This window comes from Silurus meridionalis, chromosome 18 (assembly GCF_014805685.1).
Source record: "Silurus meridionalis isolate SWU-2019-XX chromosome 18, ASM1480568v1, whole genome shotgun sequence".
Taxonomy (NCBI): Eukaryota; Metazoa; Chordata; class Actinopteri; order Siluriformes; family Siluridae; genus Silurus; species Silurus meridionalis.
Genome location: NC_060901.1, coordinates 5,102,850 through 5,116,681, shown reverse-complemented (window position 1 = coordinate 5,116,681; position 13,832 = coordinate 5,102,850). Strand labels below are relative to the sequence as shown.

General features: G+C 39.5%; 1 protein-coding gene across 4 annotated transcripts in view; it reads right to left on the bottom strand.

Moving 5' to 3' along the window:
- LOC124401773 overlaps positions 1–13,832 on the bottom strand; it is a 59,369-nt gene that overhangs the window by 16,153 nt on the left and 29,384 nt on the right. For all 4 annotated transcript variants that reach the window (XM_046874214.1, XM_046874217.1, XM_046874216.1 and 1 more), the window contains exon 11: positions 5,849–6,094. In XM_046874214.1, coding sequence (XP_046730170.1) covers positions 5,849–6,094 — 246 coding nt within the window. The remainder of the gene's footprint in view (positions 1–5,848; positions 6,095–13,832) is intronic.

Sequence of the window (13,832 nt, the reverse complement as noted above, 5' to 3'; positions counted from 1 at the left end):
ATTTTGCTACCAGATTGTTGTTTAATGTGCTCTAAACCTAGCAAATTTTCCATCAAGTAATCTGCATTGTTAAATAATGAAGGTGATATACTCAGTTTACTCATGGTTAAGCCTGCGTGAGAGCCGTACGCCCACAGATTGCATTTATTTTCCATAAAAGATGCTAGAATTGACGCAGCTGCGATACGTGCGACGTGTCACAAATGTGCATTATTATGCAAAATCTTATGCACAAATCGACAAATTTGTTCATCTAACAGTAATTAAACAGCCATCACAACTGACGAAAATATCGGAAGTTGTGTTTCTTCGAAAAGAAATAGCACACCTAACGTAAACAGGCCGCACGATTCGAGGTCTGGAAGCATTATCACTGTTACATGATCACCTGTGTATGTCCTGGACAATCACAATTGTGTCTGGACATTAAAGCGTCTGATCGTCTTGATATACAAGCATGAAGTGTAGGTTGTTCTGTATAAATATATTTGGGCTGTTTTCTGTTTTTTATATTAACCGGCTGGTTTTTTTTGGGTGGAGGGTGGGGGTGCAAAACCACAATATTTGGCAACCTTTCCAAGATTAGCGTGTTGTTGGAGGGTAAGCACGTGGCTCCGCCTCCTGCACTTTCCCCTAAAAGAGGAGAAAAAACAAACAAAGACACACGCGGGCATCACACACCTCCTGCTGGCAGGCTGGGTGCCCCCACACACACACTCACACAAACACACACACACACACACACACACACCCCCCACACACACATTTATAGAGAAGGGGCCACAAGCCCTCAGAAGTACTGGTGCTGGACTCTGATCCCTCACTGATAACTCCAGAAGAAAAGCTAAATCATCTGTTGGAGGCAGCGATGCACGACGATAACTTCACAAAGCCCAAATCACACGCCATTATGGCAGCGCTGCTCCTTGACATTGTGCCATTAATAAGGGCATTGAGTCGACGCCTGTGCTGCGTCCATGCTGTATAATGGACTCTTTGACAGAATCTCTTGGCTTCCCTTTGGCTTTGAATGCAGCCTCCATGTTCTATGGCCGACGCTTGTCAATAGCCAGGCTTGTTTGTTTACCCAGTCATTCTCTTCTGATGGTAAACACACACACAGGAGCTTAAAACTCAGCAAACACAACTTACATAAAGGCACTATACTATATTGTACAGTGAAACACACATATTCAACTTTCCAGCTTAAGTGACAACAGCAAAGCAAACAACTGAGCTGCATGCGTATCGTGTGCGTGCGTGTTTGTGTGTAAGTGTTTGTGTGTGTATGTGGGTGTGTGTGTGTGTGTGTGTGTGTGTGTATGTGTGTGTCTGTGAGTGTGTTAAGGTGGGGCAGTCCACCAGGTGTTCCCTATCATCACTGACATTCATCAGCTCTGCTCTCTCTCTCTCTCTCTCTCTCTCTCTCTCTCTCTCTCTCTCTCTCTACCTCTGCTTCCCTCTTTTTTGCTGTCTGTCTGTCTGTCTGTCCGTCCGTCCGTCCGTCCGTCTCTCTCTCTCTCTCTCTCTCTCTCTCTCTCTCTCTCTCTCTCTCTCTCTCTCTCTCTCTCTCTCTCCTCTCTTCTTTTAGATTGTCTCCCTATGTCTCTCTCTGTTTCTCTGGCTCTCTCTCTCTCTTTTTCTGTCTATCTGTTTGTCTATCTGTCAGTCTCTCTTTCTGCATCTTTCTTTCTTTTTCTTTCTTTCTTTCTTTCTTTCTTTCTTTCTTTCTTTCTTTCTTTCTTTCTTTCTTTCTTTCTTTCTTCTGTTTCTCTGTCTCGTTGTCCATCTTTCTCTCTTTTTCTACATCTGCCTCTTTCTTCTTTCTGTTAGTTGTCCAGTTCACTGTCTTTCTTTTTCTTCTGTCTGTGTTTTACTGTTTTTCTATCTCTCTCTATTACTTTCTCCACCTGCCTTCTATATTCTTGTCTGTCTGTCTGTCACTCTGTCTGTCTGTCTGTCTGTCTGTCTTTCTTTGCCTCCTTCTATTTCCCTGTCTGTCTGACTATTTTTTTTTGTCCATCTGCCTTTTTCTTTTCTCTGTCTATCTGTCCATCTCTCTCTCTTTCTCCCTTTTCCTCCTTCATCTACCCCCCGTTTCTCTTTCTGTTCATCTGTCTATCTGTTCTTCACCCCCCCAACTCTAATGTCTGATTTGATGTTGGAATTGTAAGGCTGTGTGTCAATCTGAGGACAATCACATTGTCTAGCACTAGTTCCAACAGAGCAAAAAAAGTCTCAAACAGAAAACTCTAAAACACACTGAACATTGGATGCTGAGTTCACTAAGAGTCTTGGTGGTGTGGAAGTTACAAAGCCAATCTGTTTGAGCAGAGCGCCCAGATTCTTTAGGTAGAGACGAAGCAAAGTCTACAAATCCCACTCAGGATCATGAGCAATGTAGGCAAAAATGGGAACCGCAATGAAAAATGCCAATGAAAGAGCAAAGAATGAAATCCTGGGAGTCCAGGTCTTTAAGGGAGGGTTTTTAAGGGCAGGAAAAGGTTACAGAATGAGGGGGAAGAAAGAAGAGATGAAAACATTCTCTTCTGAGAGCCTTTTATTTCTGTGTTGAATTTTTTTTGCTCGCTGTCATTGAAAGCCTCTGTGGCAATTATGTCCAATTAGAGCTTTTTAGTGCCTACAGAGGAGGCACATTTGTGAGAGTCTGAGAGATCTGATACACACACACACACACACACACACACACACACACACACACACACACACACACGCATAAACACTGACACACACACATTTACACCCACAGAGTTGGTAAAGTTGCCTAAAGTGACCTTGAGCGCAAATTTACACCAAGCGACGACTCAAACAATCTATTCATGTCGAAATTTTCCACAAAGAAGTGCCTCGTTCGTGTGAGCAACAGCTGCACGCTTCCACCTCTCTCGCGCTTGATTAAGGAGCTGAAGAGAACCTGTCCAATCAGGCCTTTTGTTACCATGCCTCAGCGTTCACACAAGAACGCTTGAAAAACCCCCATGACCTCCTCTGACCTTGCCCCGCCCCTTTACCTTGACCTTCACTAAAACACTCTCCTCTGTGTCCAAGCACACAAAAAAGAATGGATGAGGGGGGGTTACACCATAACCCTGCTAACCAGCTAGACCCTTAAAAATGAAAAAAGCACAGCTTATTAAAAAAAAGATCAAGTGCAAAAGCTGACAATGGCACAGAAAGAGTGTGATTATACTGGAGGAATATTGGCTTGGTTATTTATATGTGCAGAGTCTGTCAAAGGTTTGGAAACACCAAATCTTTTATGGCATGTTCCTTTGGTTTCTATGCAACAAACTTGGTGATAGTATGAAAATTTACTTTGACCAAACACTCTTTACACACATCTATTTCTCCAAACATTCTTACATCCAATCCAGTTCATCTCAGAGCAGTTCAATAGGATTTTGGTTGCGGTGCCTTGGCAGGCCATTCCTTGATAGACAACAGTCCACCCACTGTTTGCTCTTTAAATAACAGAGCTTGGATGTACGCTTCTGCTCATTGTCTTGTTGTATGTTAAAGTCAGTTCTGCAGTCCAGACTTTATTGCATGGGGCTGATATATAGAATAGTAGCCATTCAATACTTAGTTGGCTTTCCTATTACCTGGAATAAGTCTCCAACCTTCCCTGCTCCAAAAAAACCCCAAACTATTAAGCTTCCACCTCCATGATTGGAGTGTTTTGGTGAGGAAGTCTGCTAAAAACACATTTTTTTCGTTTGAGCCAAAATTTGGTCATCTATACACAAAACTCTTTTCTAGTCACACACAGTTGTTGTGTAGCATTGGCAAAATAACATGGAGGTCCCCTGGTGGTCTAGTGGTTAGGATGCGGTGCTCTCACCGCTGCGGCCCGGGTTCGATCCCCGGTCAGGGAACCAACCCCAGCCACTCTTAGTGCCGGTCCCAAGCCCGGATAAATGGGGAGGGTTGTGTTATGAAGGGCATCCAGCGTAAAAACATGTGCCAAATCAAACAGGTGGATGATCCGCTGTGGCGACCCCTAATATCTACCCCTAAAATCAAGCCCCCTGTATCGCCAAGGTGTCACTCTTGGGGCCCCTGAGCAAAGCCCTTAACCCTCTGTGCTGCAGAAGCATTGTATCATGGCTGAGCCTGTGCTCTGATCCCAGCTTCCTAACATCGCTGGGATATGAGCAGGAAGAGTTTCACAGTACTGTAAAGTGCATGGTACAAGGCATCTTTCTTTCTTTCTTTCTTTCTTTCTTTCTTTCTTTCTCTAAACCTCTCTTTACAGGGAGTGCAGAATTATTAGGCAAATGAGTATTTTGACCACATCATCCTCGTTATGCATGTTGTCTTACTCCAAGCTGTATAGGCTGGAAAGCCTACTACCAATTAAGCATATTAGGTGATGTGCATCTCTGTAATGAGAAGGGGTGTGGTCTAATGACATCAACACCCTATATCAGGTGTGCATAATTATTAGGCAACTTCCTTTCCTTTGGCAAAATGGGTCAAAAGAAGGACTTGACAGGCTCAGAAAAGTCAAAAATAGTGAGATATATTGCAGAGGGATGCAGCAGTCTTAAAATAGCCAAGCTTCTGAGCGTGATCATCGAACAATCAAGCGTTTCATTCAAAATAGTCGACAGGGTCGCAAGAAGCGTGTGGAAAAACCAAGGCGCAAAATAACTGCCCGTGAACTGAGAAAAGTCAAGCGTGCAGTTTGGCCATATTTCAGAACTGCAACATCACTGGAGTGCCCAAAAGCACAAGGTGTGCAATACTCAGAGACATGGCCAAGGTAAGAAAGGCAGAAAGTCGACCACCACTGAACAAGACACACAAGCTGAAACGTCAAGACTGGGCCAAGAAATATCTCAAGACTGATTTTCTAAGGTTTTATGGACTGATGAAATGAGAGTGAGTCTTGATGGGCCAGATGGATGGGCCCGTGGCTGGATTGGTAAAGGGCAGAGAGCTCCAGTCCGACTCAGACGCCAGCAAGGTGGAGGTGGAGTACTGGTTTGGGCTGGTATCATCAAAGATGAGCTTGTGGGGCCTTTTCGGGTTGAGGATGGAGTCAAGCTGAACTCCCAGTCCTACTGCCAGTTTCTGGAAGACACCTTCTTCAAGCAGTGGTACAGGAAGAAGTCTGCATCCTTCAAGAAAAACATGATTTTCATGCAGGACAATGCTCCATCACACACGCCCAAGTACTCCACAGCGTGGCTGGCAAGAAAGGGTATAAAGAAGAAAATCTAATGATATGGCCTCCTTGTTCACCTGATCTGAACCCCATTGAGAACCTGTGGTCCATCATCAAATGTGCGATTTACAAGGAGGAAAACAGTACACCTCTGAACAGTGTCTGGGAGGCTGTGGTTGCTGCTGCACGCAATGTTGATGGTGAACAGATCAAAACACTGACAGAATCCATGGATGGCAGGCTTTTGAGTGTCCTTGCAAAGAAAGGTGGCTATATTGGTCACTGATTTGTTTTGTTTGGTTTTGAATGTCAGAAATGTATATTTGTGAATGTTGAGATGTTATATTGGTTTCACTGGTAAAATAAATAATTGAAATGGGTATGAATTTGTTTTTGTTGTTGCCTAATAATTATGCACAGTAATAGTCACCTGCACACACAGATATCCCCTAAAATAGCTAAAACTAAAACTACTTCCAAAAATATTCAGCTTTGATATTAATGAGTTTTTTGTGTTCATTGAGAACATGGTTGTTGTTCAAATTAAATCCTCAAATAAAATTAATCCTCAAAAATACAACTTGCCTAATAATTCTGCACTCCCTGTAAGCATTAGCTATATTAGCATCTTTAGTCAAATAAAATGTTTTTACTCACAGTCCTCAAATCTGGAGCAGGTCCTCGGCTTGCTGGGCTCGGTCGGTTTGTTTCCGTCTTGCAATTTGGTGTAAATCTGCAGGGCTTTGCTTTTCCGCTCTTCTCCCTTCTTGCCCAGCATCTTCCTGTGATGTCTCCTCCTCCTGTCCCTAATTTGGTTCGGTCCGCAGCACGCTCCTGTAGCAGGTCGATCTCGCTTTCCTGGACAAGCCTCTTTCAGTGAGGTTTCTTCAGTCACTTGAGGCTCTAAATGACAGAAATCACACGACACAATGTTTTATTCGAACTTCTTAAACTTCTTGTTTGGAAGGTGTTGATTTATTTTCTTCAACAGCAGCTCTGACTGTACTGCAGCTGCAAAATCAATGCAGTTTCTTCCTAATATGCGATTGTTTCTATATATAAAGCTCATACGCAGGTATTCGTACAGCAGATGCTTCAAATTTTAAACTTGTCAACTTGCTGACATGGAAGGTGTCTCCAGTGTCAAATCAAAAGTGTATCAAGAGAACATGGTAGAACAGAAAGTGCTTTCCACAACATTAAATGTAACCGTTAATGTAAAAAAAAATAAAATTCATTGGATGATTGTTGACTTGGAATATGAGACAGTCTAAATTTCTGTTACAGACTAAAATTACTAGATTATAGAATCTATAATGAGGAAAACGCAACTTTCTACGCAACTGTTGATGCTAAACCTAAGCTAAATAATAAGGATTTAGAATTATTTGACAAATGAAACCTAGTTCTGGTTTTCTTCCATCTTTGGTTGTGCTTTCATCTTCAGTTGAACAATGACTGCAACATCACTGTATGGTAAATTATGAACTTATTTCAGGATTGTTCCACAACATTAAATGTAACTGTAAATAGACAAAAAAATAAGCACAACAGCTCATTCACAGGGACTCACACAGTAACACTGTATTTAAAACTAGTGTACTTTTTGACATGGAAGGAGTCTCCAGTGTTAAAAGATTTTCACAGATGTTTACATGAAAAACGAAATGTAACTGTAAATAGATAAGACGTTTTACTCATTGGATCATCGCTGATTCAATTCAGATACAAGTCAATCTGAATTTCTGCGAATGATGAGAGGACTTCTTTACAAAACTGACGATCCTCTCAAATAGAAAAAAAAACAAGAAATTAAGTCGCTGTAAATAGGCTGTTGCTTAGCAACTGTCGAACTTGAAATCATCTAGATAATGTATAACAATTCAGTACAGTAAATTTTTTTATAGAATGGTGGAAAGAAAGAATGTTCAGATTTCTTGAATATTTTTCTAACAAAGACTTGGTAGGGTTATAAGGCCACTGCAGCTAGCATAACATTTTAATGCTAGCATTTAGATACTTAGCAGCAATTGCTTACTGATGTTTTTATATTATGGCTTTAAATATTCCAAATTAGTAAACATTGGTAGCATGTTAGCCATGCTAGCAGTCAAAGAGTGTAAAAAAAATCAATGTTATGTAGAACAGCGACGTCATCATAGATGTTCCACAACATTAAATCAAACCAAAAATTGATAAAAAGTGCATGACATTCAGTAATTTAAATTGTATTTATTAGATTATTGCTGGTGTCTGACTTTTATGTAACAATAAGTATACTTTTTATTATATACATAAAATTTTCCAGATTTATCCCGACCCCCATTTTTGGATAAAGTCTTTTCAATCGAAGACACTGTGCAGCTGAGGATCATTCTACATGAACAGTCTAAAGCTCTATGAAGTTACTGGGAAACTTATCAAGCACTTTTGTACGTCGCTCTGGACAAGAGAGTCTGCTAAATGCCACAAATGTAGATGTAACTCAAGAACTATAAGGATGGATTTGGACTGTAATTAACAAGAGTCTGTGACAATGGCTCTGGACTGCAATTTGCATTGGCAGTTTTGCATTTAAGTGCTCATCATTTAACCCTACACCTTAACAATGATGGAATTGTAATGAATGGACATTCCGTGCCACCCAGATGACGATGGGTTCCCTTTTGAGTCTGGCTCCTTTTAAGGTTTCTTCCTTATGAAGTCTCAGGGAGTTTTTCTTTGCCACAGTCACCACTGGTTTGCTCATTAGGGATAAACTTAAGTAAGAAACAAACTTATTGGCACTAAAACTTATTACTAAACTTGATAAGAAACAAAATTATTGACACTAAATTTATACATTCCAACTTTATAAACTTTTTTATCTTGGTAAAGCTGCTTTGAGACAATGATCTCTGTTAAGCGCTCTACAAATAAAACTGAATTAAATGGAGCTGTAGTCTTGTGACATTGTGACATGCTGTTACTGGAAAATAGTCAACATCAGGGTGATACCAGTACATCATGTCATTACATCATATCCTTATCATTCATTATTTTCCTATAACATCACACTCTGAGCTAATAGAGCGTAGCCGATTCCCGAATGTATTGTTTAAAATCATATTTGGATTAATTGCCATTTCTGTACCACCTCCTGCAATTTCTTTATGATCACTGATTATTTTTCCTCCAACTTCTCCTTTCCTCCCTCTGTCCTCTCAGAATCAAGCTGTTTTTATTCCGTGTTTCACGCCTCCATCTCAATTTACCCGCTTCCTGTAACTGCTTCTCCTGAAAAGCCATACAGTTACTAAGATTACACATCTTTTCCAGTCATTTGTGATTCTTTCCCTAAACTGTTACCACAGTTAATGGAGGCACATTTGTATCGGATAGTCTTTAGATGTGGAAGCATGAAAATTTGCCTTCACTTGAACTAAGAGACCCAAACCTGTTCCAGCAAGACAATGTGTCAAAGTCAGCTCCATGAAGATATGCTTTACATGGGTTGGGGTAGAAGATCTTGAGTGGGCAACTAAAGAGCTCTGACCCTCAACCCTACCGGGATAATTGGAACACTGACTGCACCCCAGGCCTCCTCACCTTACCTACATCAGTCCCTGACTTTACTAACACTATTGTGGCTGAATGAGCACAAATCTACACAAATCTAATGGAACATCTTCCCAGAAGAGTGGAGCTTATTATAACACCAAAAGGGGACAAAATATGGAATTTCATGTTTAAAAAGATGGATGGAATTATTGTAAGTTTATACTGCTCCATTGTTACACTCTTGAAAATAAAACTTATTACAGCTCAAGCCCTTGATATCTCCTTCAGTTCTGCCTCGACGTTCCACGCCATTAACCCAAGCGATGTCCCGTTGCTGCTTCCATTCAAAATGTTTCCAATTGTCATCATTTATCTGTGTAAATATTAGGATGTGTAATGGACAGAGACTCATGTCTCATTAAGCTTTACTCTCACGACCGCTCAGGACTTGGTTACGCTCCTGCGCTCCTCTGACATCTCTGTAATTCATCCCTGCACAGGGTTCTACATCACATACTGGCCATGTTCTGATGATATCTGTATTCTTACAAAGCAAATAAGATAAAATATGTGATGAAATTATAAAACGTGGTGCAAAATGATTTCAGTAACAAATACCATTTTTATTAGTAGTAATAGTAAATAAGTTAAAAAAAAGGTTTGATTTCTTCACAAGACTGCAGAACATCTATCTATCTATCTATCTATCTATCTATCTATCTATCTATCTATCTATCTATCTATCTATCTATCTATCTATCTATCTATCTATCTATCTATCTATCTATCTATCTATCTATCTATCTATCTATCTATCTATCTATCTATCATCTTACATGCTGTACATATATTGTAAATATATGCTGTATAATATGTAAATATTATTCGCATTAAAGTTAACAATGTGATGCATCGATGAAAGAAAGTGTGCATCAGATACAAGTTGTATCATGCGTTACATATTTGCATTGGTAAATAATGATTTATTTATATATAATTATCAGTAGATGCACTATACTTTTAATATTTAGAAAGTGACCAATAATTTGTGAATTTTGATTTCTCCTCGCTTAACAGTGACAACATTGGCAGAGGTAGAGCTGCAGCTTCCTGGAGACAGAACAGAGAAAGTACATCTGTTTTTTTAATGCTTTAAAAGTTAGAGATAGAGTTAGAGTAGATTTATGATGTGCTGTCTGTCTAAAATAAAGAAAACAAAGCAAACTATCTGTACCATATTGAATGGCGTAGCATCATATTTTTTCACTGAATCATATTGCTCTATATGTATTATTAATGTATTGAATATTTGGCTATGCATCGAGATGCAAATCGCATCGGCCTCAGAAATGGAGATGCCCATGCCTAATATAAGCTAACACATTAACCCACAATCATTTTAACTGCACTAATTTTATGAACGTGCGATTAACGCAGTGCAAATTTCTGTTTGACCATTTTTAATAAAAATATATATAAATATAAAAGAGACTAAATTAAAATCTTCGACGCAAAACATATTTATTCACAACATCCTTTTTTTATATATATATAGATATATAAAACAAAATAATCTTTCCCAAAAATTATTTTTAATCATTAAATATTTGTTTTACTGATGCACTAAGACTCAAATCAAGCTCCAGAATCTGCCATGATGCACATATAATAAAAAAACGTCTATGTGGAAACATAGCAAAAGTTTTGTTTGATGTCCCGATGATTTACATAATTTAAAACACCATAATTACTTCAAAACATTTACAAGAATATTTTGTATTCATGCTCTATGTTAAAGTGGGTCTTACTAATAATAAACATAAATTTGCATAAAGCATACTTGTTCATGCCTATGATGAGTATAAAGAACTTGAAAAGTATTCATCTACGGTTTATTTATACATTTTTATATATATATATATATATATATATATATATATATATATATATATATATATATATATATATATATAATTTTTTTCGTATTTTTATTATTATTATTATTATTATTATTATTATTATTATGTTGATGCAAAGATGCACAAACACAAAAGTGTATTGTAACAGCTATAAATAATTTAAAGACCAGAACCAAAAAATACTCTCCAGAGATTTTTGGTGTTTGTGTGTGTGTACGCGTGTTTTAACGAGGCCAGCTGATTGTATTCAACCATCCTATCTCCAGTTCTAACACAACCTAATCCTCCAGTGCACAACACTGATTAGTGAATAGTCAAAGCTGGAGACAAGGCATCGACCTGCTTAGAAACCATGCTGAACACACACACACACACACACACACACACACACACACACACATGCATACACACATGCACACACACAAGGTTTCCATACCAACCAGCCTGTCTGAAAGAGGCAGATAGTTGGATTTGGCTGAGAGTGGCAGAGTCAAATCCTCTATCTAACCCTCCTCTGAGATTGCAAGGCCACCAAGGGCAAAACACACACACACACACACACACACACACACACACACACTGCTTGCTTTCTTGGGGGGAAATCCCCACCACCAGTCAACCAGAGCAAAGCAAGAAGGTCAGTCGTGTATCTCTTTTCTTTGTGTATTTGAGAAAGGGATGAGTGGCGATGACCCAATCAGCCGGCCGCTCCTACCACCCAGAGCCTAAAGAATAGCCAGGAGTGCTGGAAGGAAAAAAGGAGAAAATCCCTCCTCAATTATTATTCATTGCTACGATTGTCCCTTTCGAATTCCCATTTCCCAACACATCATCCTTTTCGACTGGCGCTGTCAAGTGCCAATCAAAGTGCCGGTATCCGGATTTCAGCGCTGTCCAAACGATCGAGGATTTTCCAGCACACAATAGCCGCTGATCCTTTTGCGACTGTTTTTTTTCCTCTTTAAACGCTGAGACAATGGCGGGACACGGCCACAGTGTCAGTGTGTGGTCCTAGATTAGAGCTATTGGGTTGTTGGTGTGGTATTGTGGGGGGGTTGATGGGAGTAAAATGAAAATGATAAAATGGTGTCGGCGAACATGGCTAATCTCTCCTTCTGCGTCTCACTCATTCACGCCCCTAATCTGCTCTCACAGTGGCCTGGTGTCTTCCGGAACAATCCCGAAGGGTCAGTTCGGCTTAATGCGCCTTTGTCGGCTCTGGACCGGGAGTGACATTCATGGGCCTTGGTGACATCTTCAGTTACAGCTGAATGCTAAAGACAAGAGGAGAAAAGCGGTGAGGCGGAGGGAAGGAGGACGGCAACAGTAGCCGAACCGTTGTGCGATTAGGGATTAGGGCAGCAATGCATTCGGGATGAGGCCAGAGGACAAAAGACCAGGCCAAAAGCTCACACCAGTGCATCAAATTTCGGTATCCGTTAGGGATAGGCAGATTGATCCTAAAGTGTCGAAGCTTTTAAGACTGCTGTATCGAGAAGATCGATTTTCACATTTAAATATCGGTTCTATCTGGAATTGCTTGGAAACAAAGTGAGTTTAATATTGATTTAATGTGAATCGAAATTATTTTTTCCTTCAGCTGTACCTCCATTTGACTCAGCATTCAATTACTTAGTTATATGCACTATATCGACATAAGTATTGGGACTCCTGACTTTTCCATATGTAGTTTCTCCCCAAATATGTTTCCACAAAATTAGAGGCACACAAACGTATTAAATTTAAATATTTATTTGCATTGAATTTTCCATCACTTGAACCAGGAGATCCAAACCTGTTCACAATGTCCCTGTGCACAAATCCAGCTCCATGAAGGTATGCTTTACAGGGAGGTTATTATAAGTGGAAAAATGGAGACTACATGTGGAATAGGTAGGTGGTAGCTAAGTGGTTAAGGCATTAGGCTTTGGATCTAACGGTCGTAAATTTAAATCTCAGCCACACCAATCTTCCACTCCTGGGCCCCTGAGAAAGGCCTTTAACCCCATGGCTGCTCATTTGCATGAATGAGATCAAATGTATGTCGCTTTAGATAAGGGTGTCTGCCAGATGCCATAAATGTCATTGTTCTTATGCTCAGGTGTATCCTGCGAGTGCTGCATCACTTTTTATTTTCCAAGAGGATTTTTACAAAAAAGAAAAAAAAAAGGAGTTCAGTTTTTAACAAGGAAAATATCATCTTATTTCTGTTTTTTTGTTAAAATGTTTTTTTGAGGATGTTTTTAAATAAATAAAAACCATTTAGAAATGTAACATGTAACAAGTCCAGTCCATTGAAGTCTATTAAATATTAATAATGATGGCGGTTAAAAGCAAAAGGTATTTTTCAAAAGGTATTGGTATTGATATCAATGATACCAGTTTTGAAAGTACTTATTATTAAATCGAATGGAAAACAAGTGGTATATATTCACTCATCCTTAGTGTATATAATCTTTCTAACAATTATTAAAAATATATTATGTTTTTACACCCATTTCAGGATCATTTCCATTTACCCACATTACAGCAGCTATAAACAGAAGACGCCTTCCATAAATGTTACACAAAAACTCACCATATATATATATATACGTTTACATTTTTAAAATATTTTTTCATTCATTTATAAGAAATACAAAAGCTATAGGAAGTTGTTACTATAGAAACGACAAGATAAATTTGTATAATTGTATTTGAGGTTTCGGTGTATTTGAGTTTTGTTCCTGACACTCTTTTGTTGCGGAATTGTTTATTTATTTATGTATTTATTTATTAGGATGTGGGTTATAGATTGTCATCGGATTACAGTAGGTCCACTTCAGGATGTGTCTTGATATCCCCACACATTTGTACCAGAGATACACACATACACCCACATGCACACCCGCACACACACATTTTCCTCTCAGCGGAGTAATCTCATGTCCACCATTTTGTGGCATCTTCAAAGCCAACTGGCTGTTGGCGTGACCCCACCACGACCCCACACCGACCCTGTGAGTGACCACGTCTTTGGCCTCCAGGAGGGTCATTGTGGCAAACCACACACTCACAACCACTCGCAACCACACACACACACACACACACACACACACACACACATCGTTTCCAAGGTTCCCTCGATGACATCTCTTTCACACAGAGCACCTCGGTTCACAATAATCGCCTCCCTGATTCCA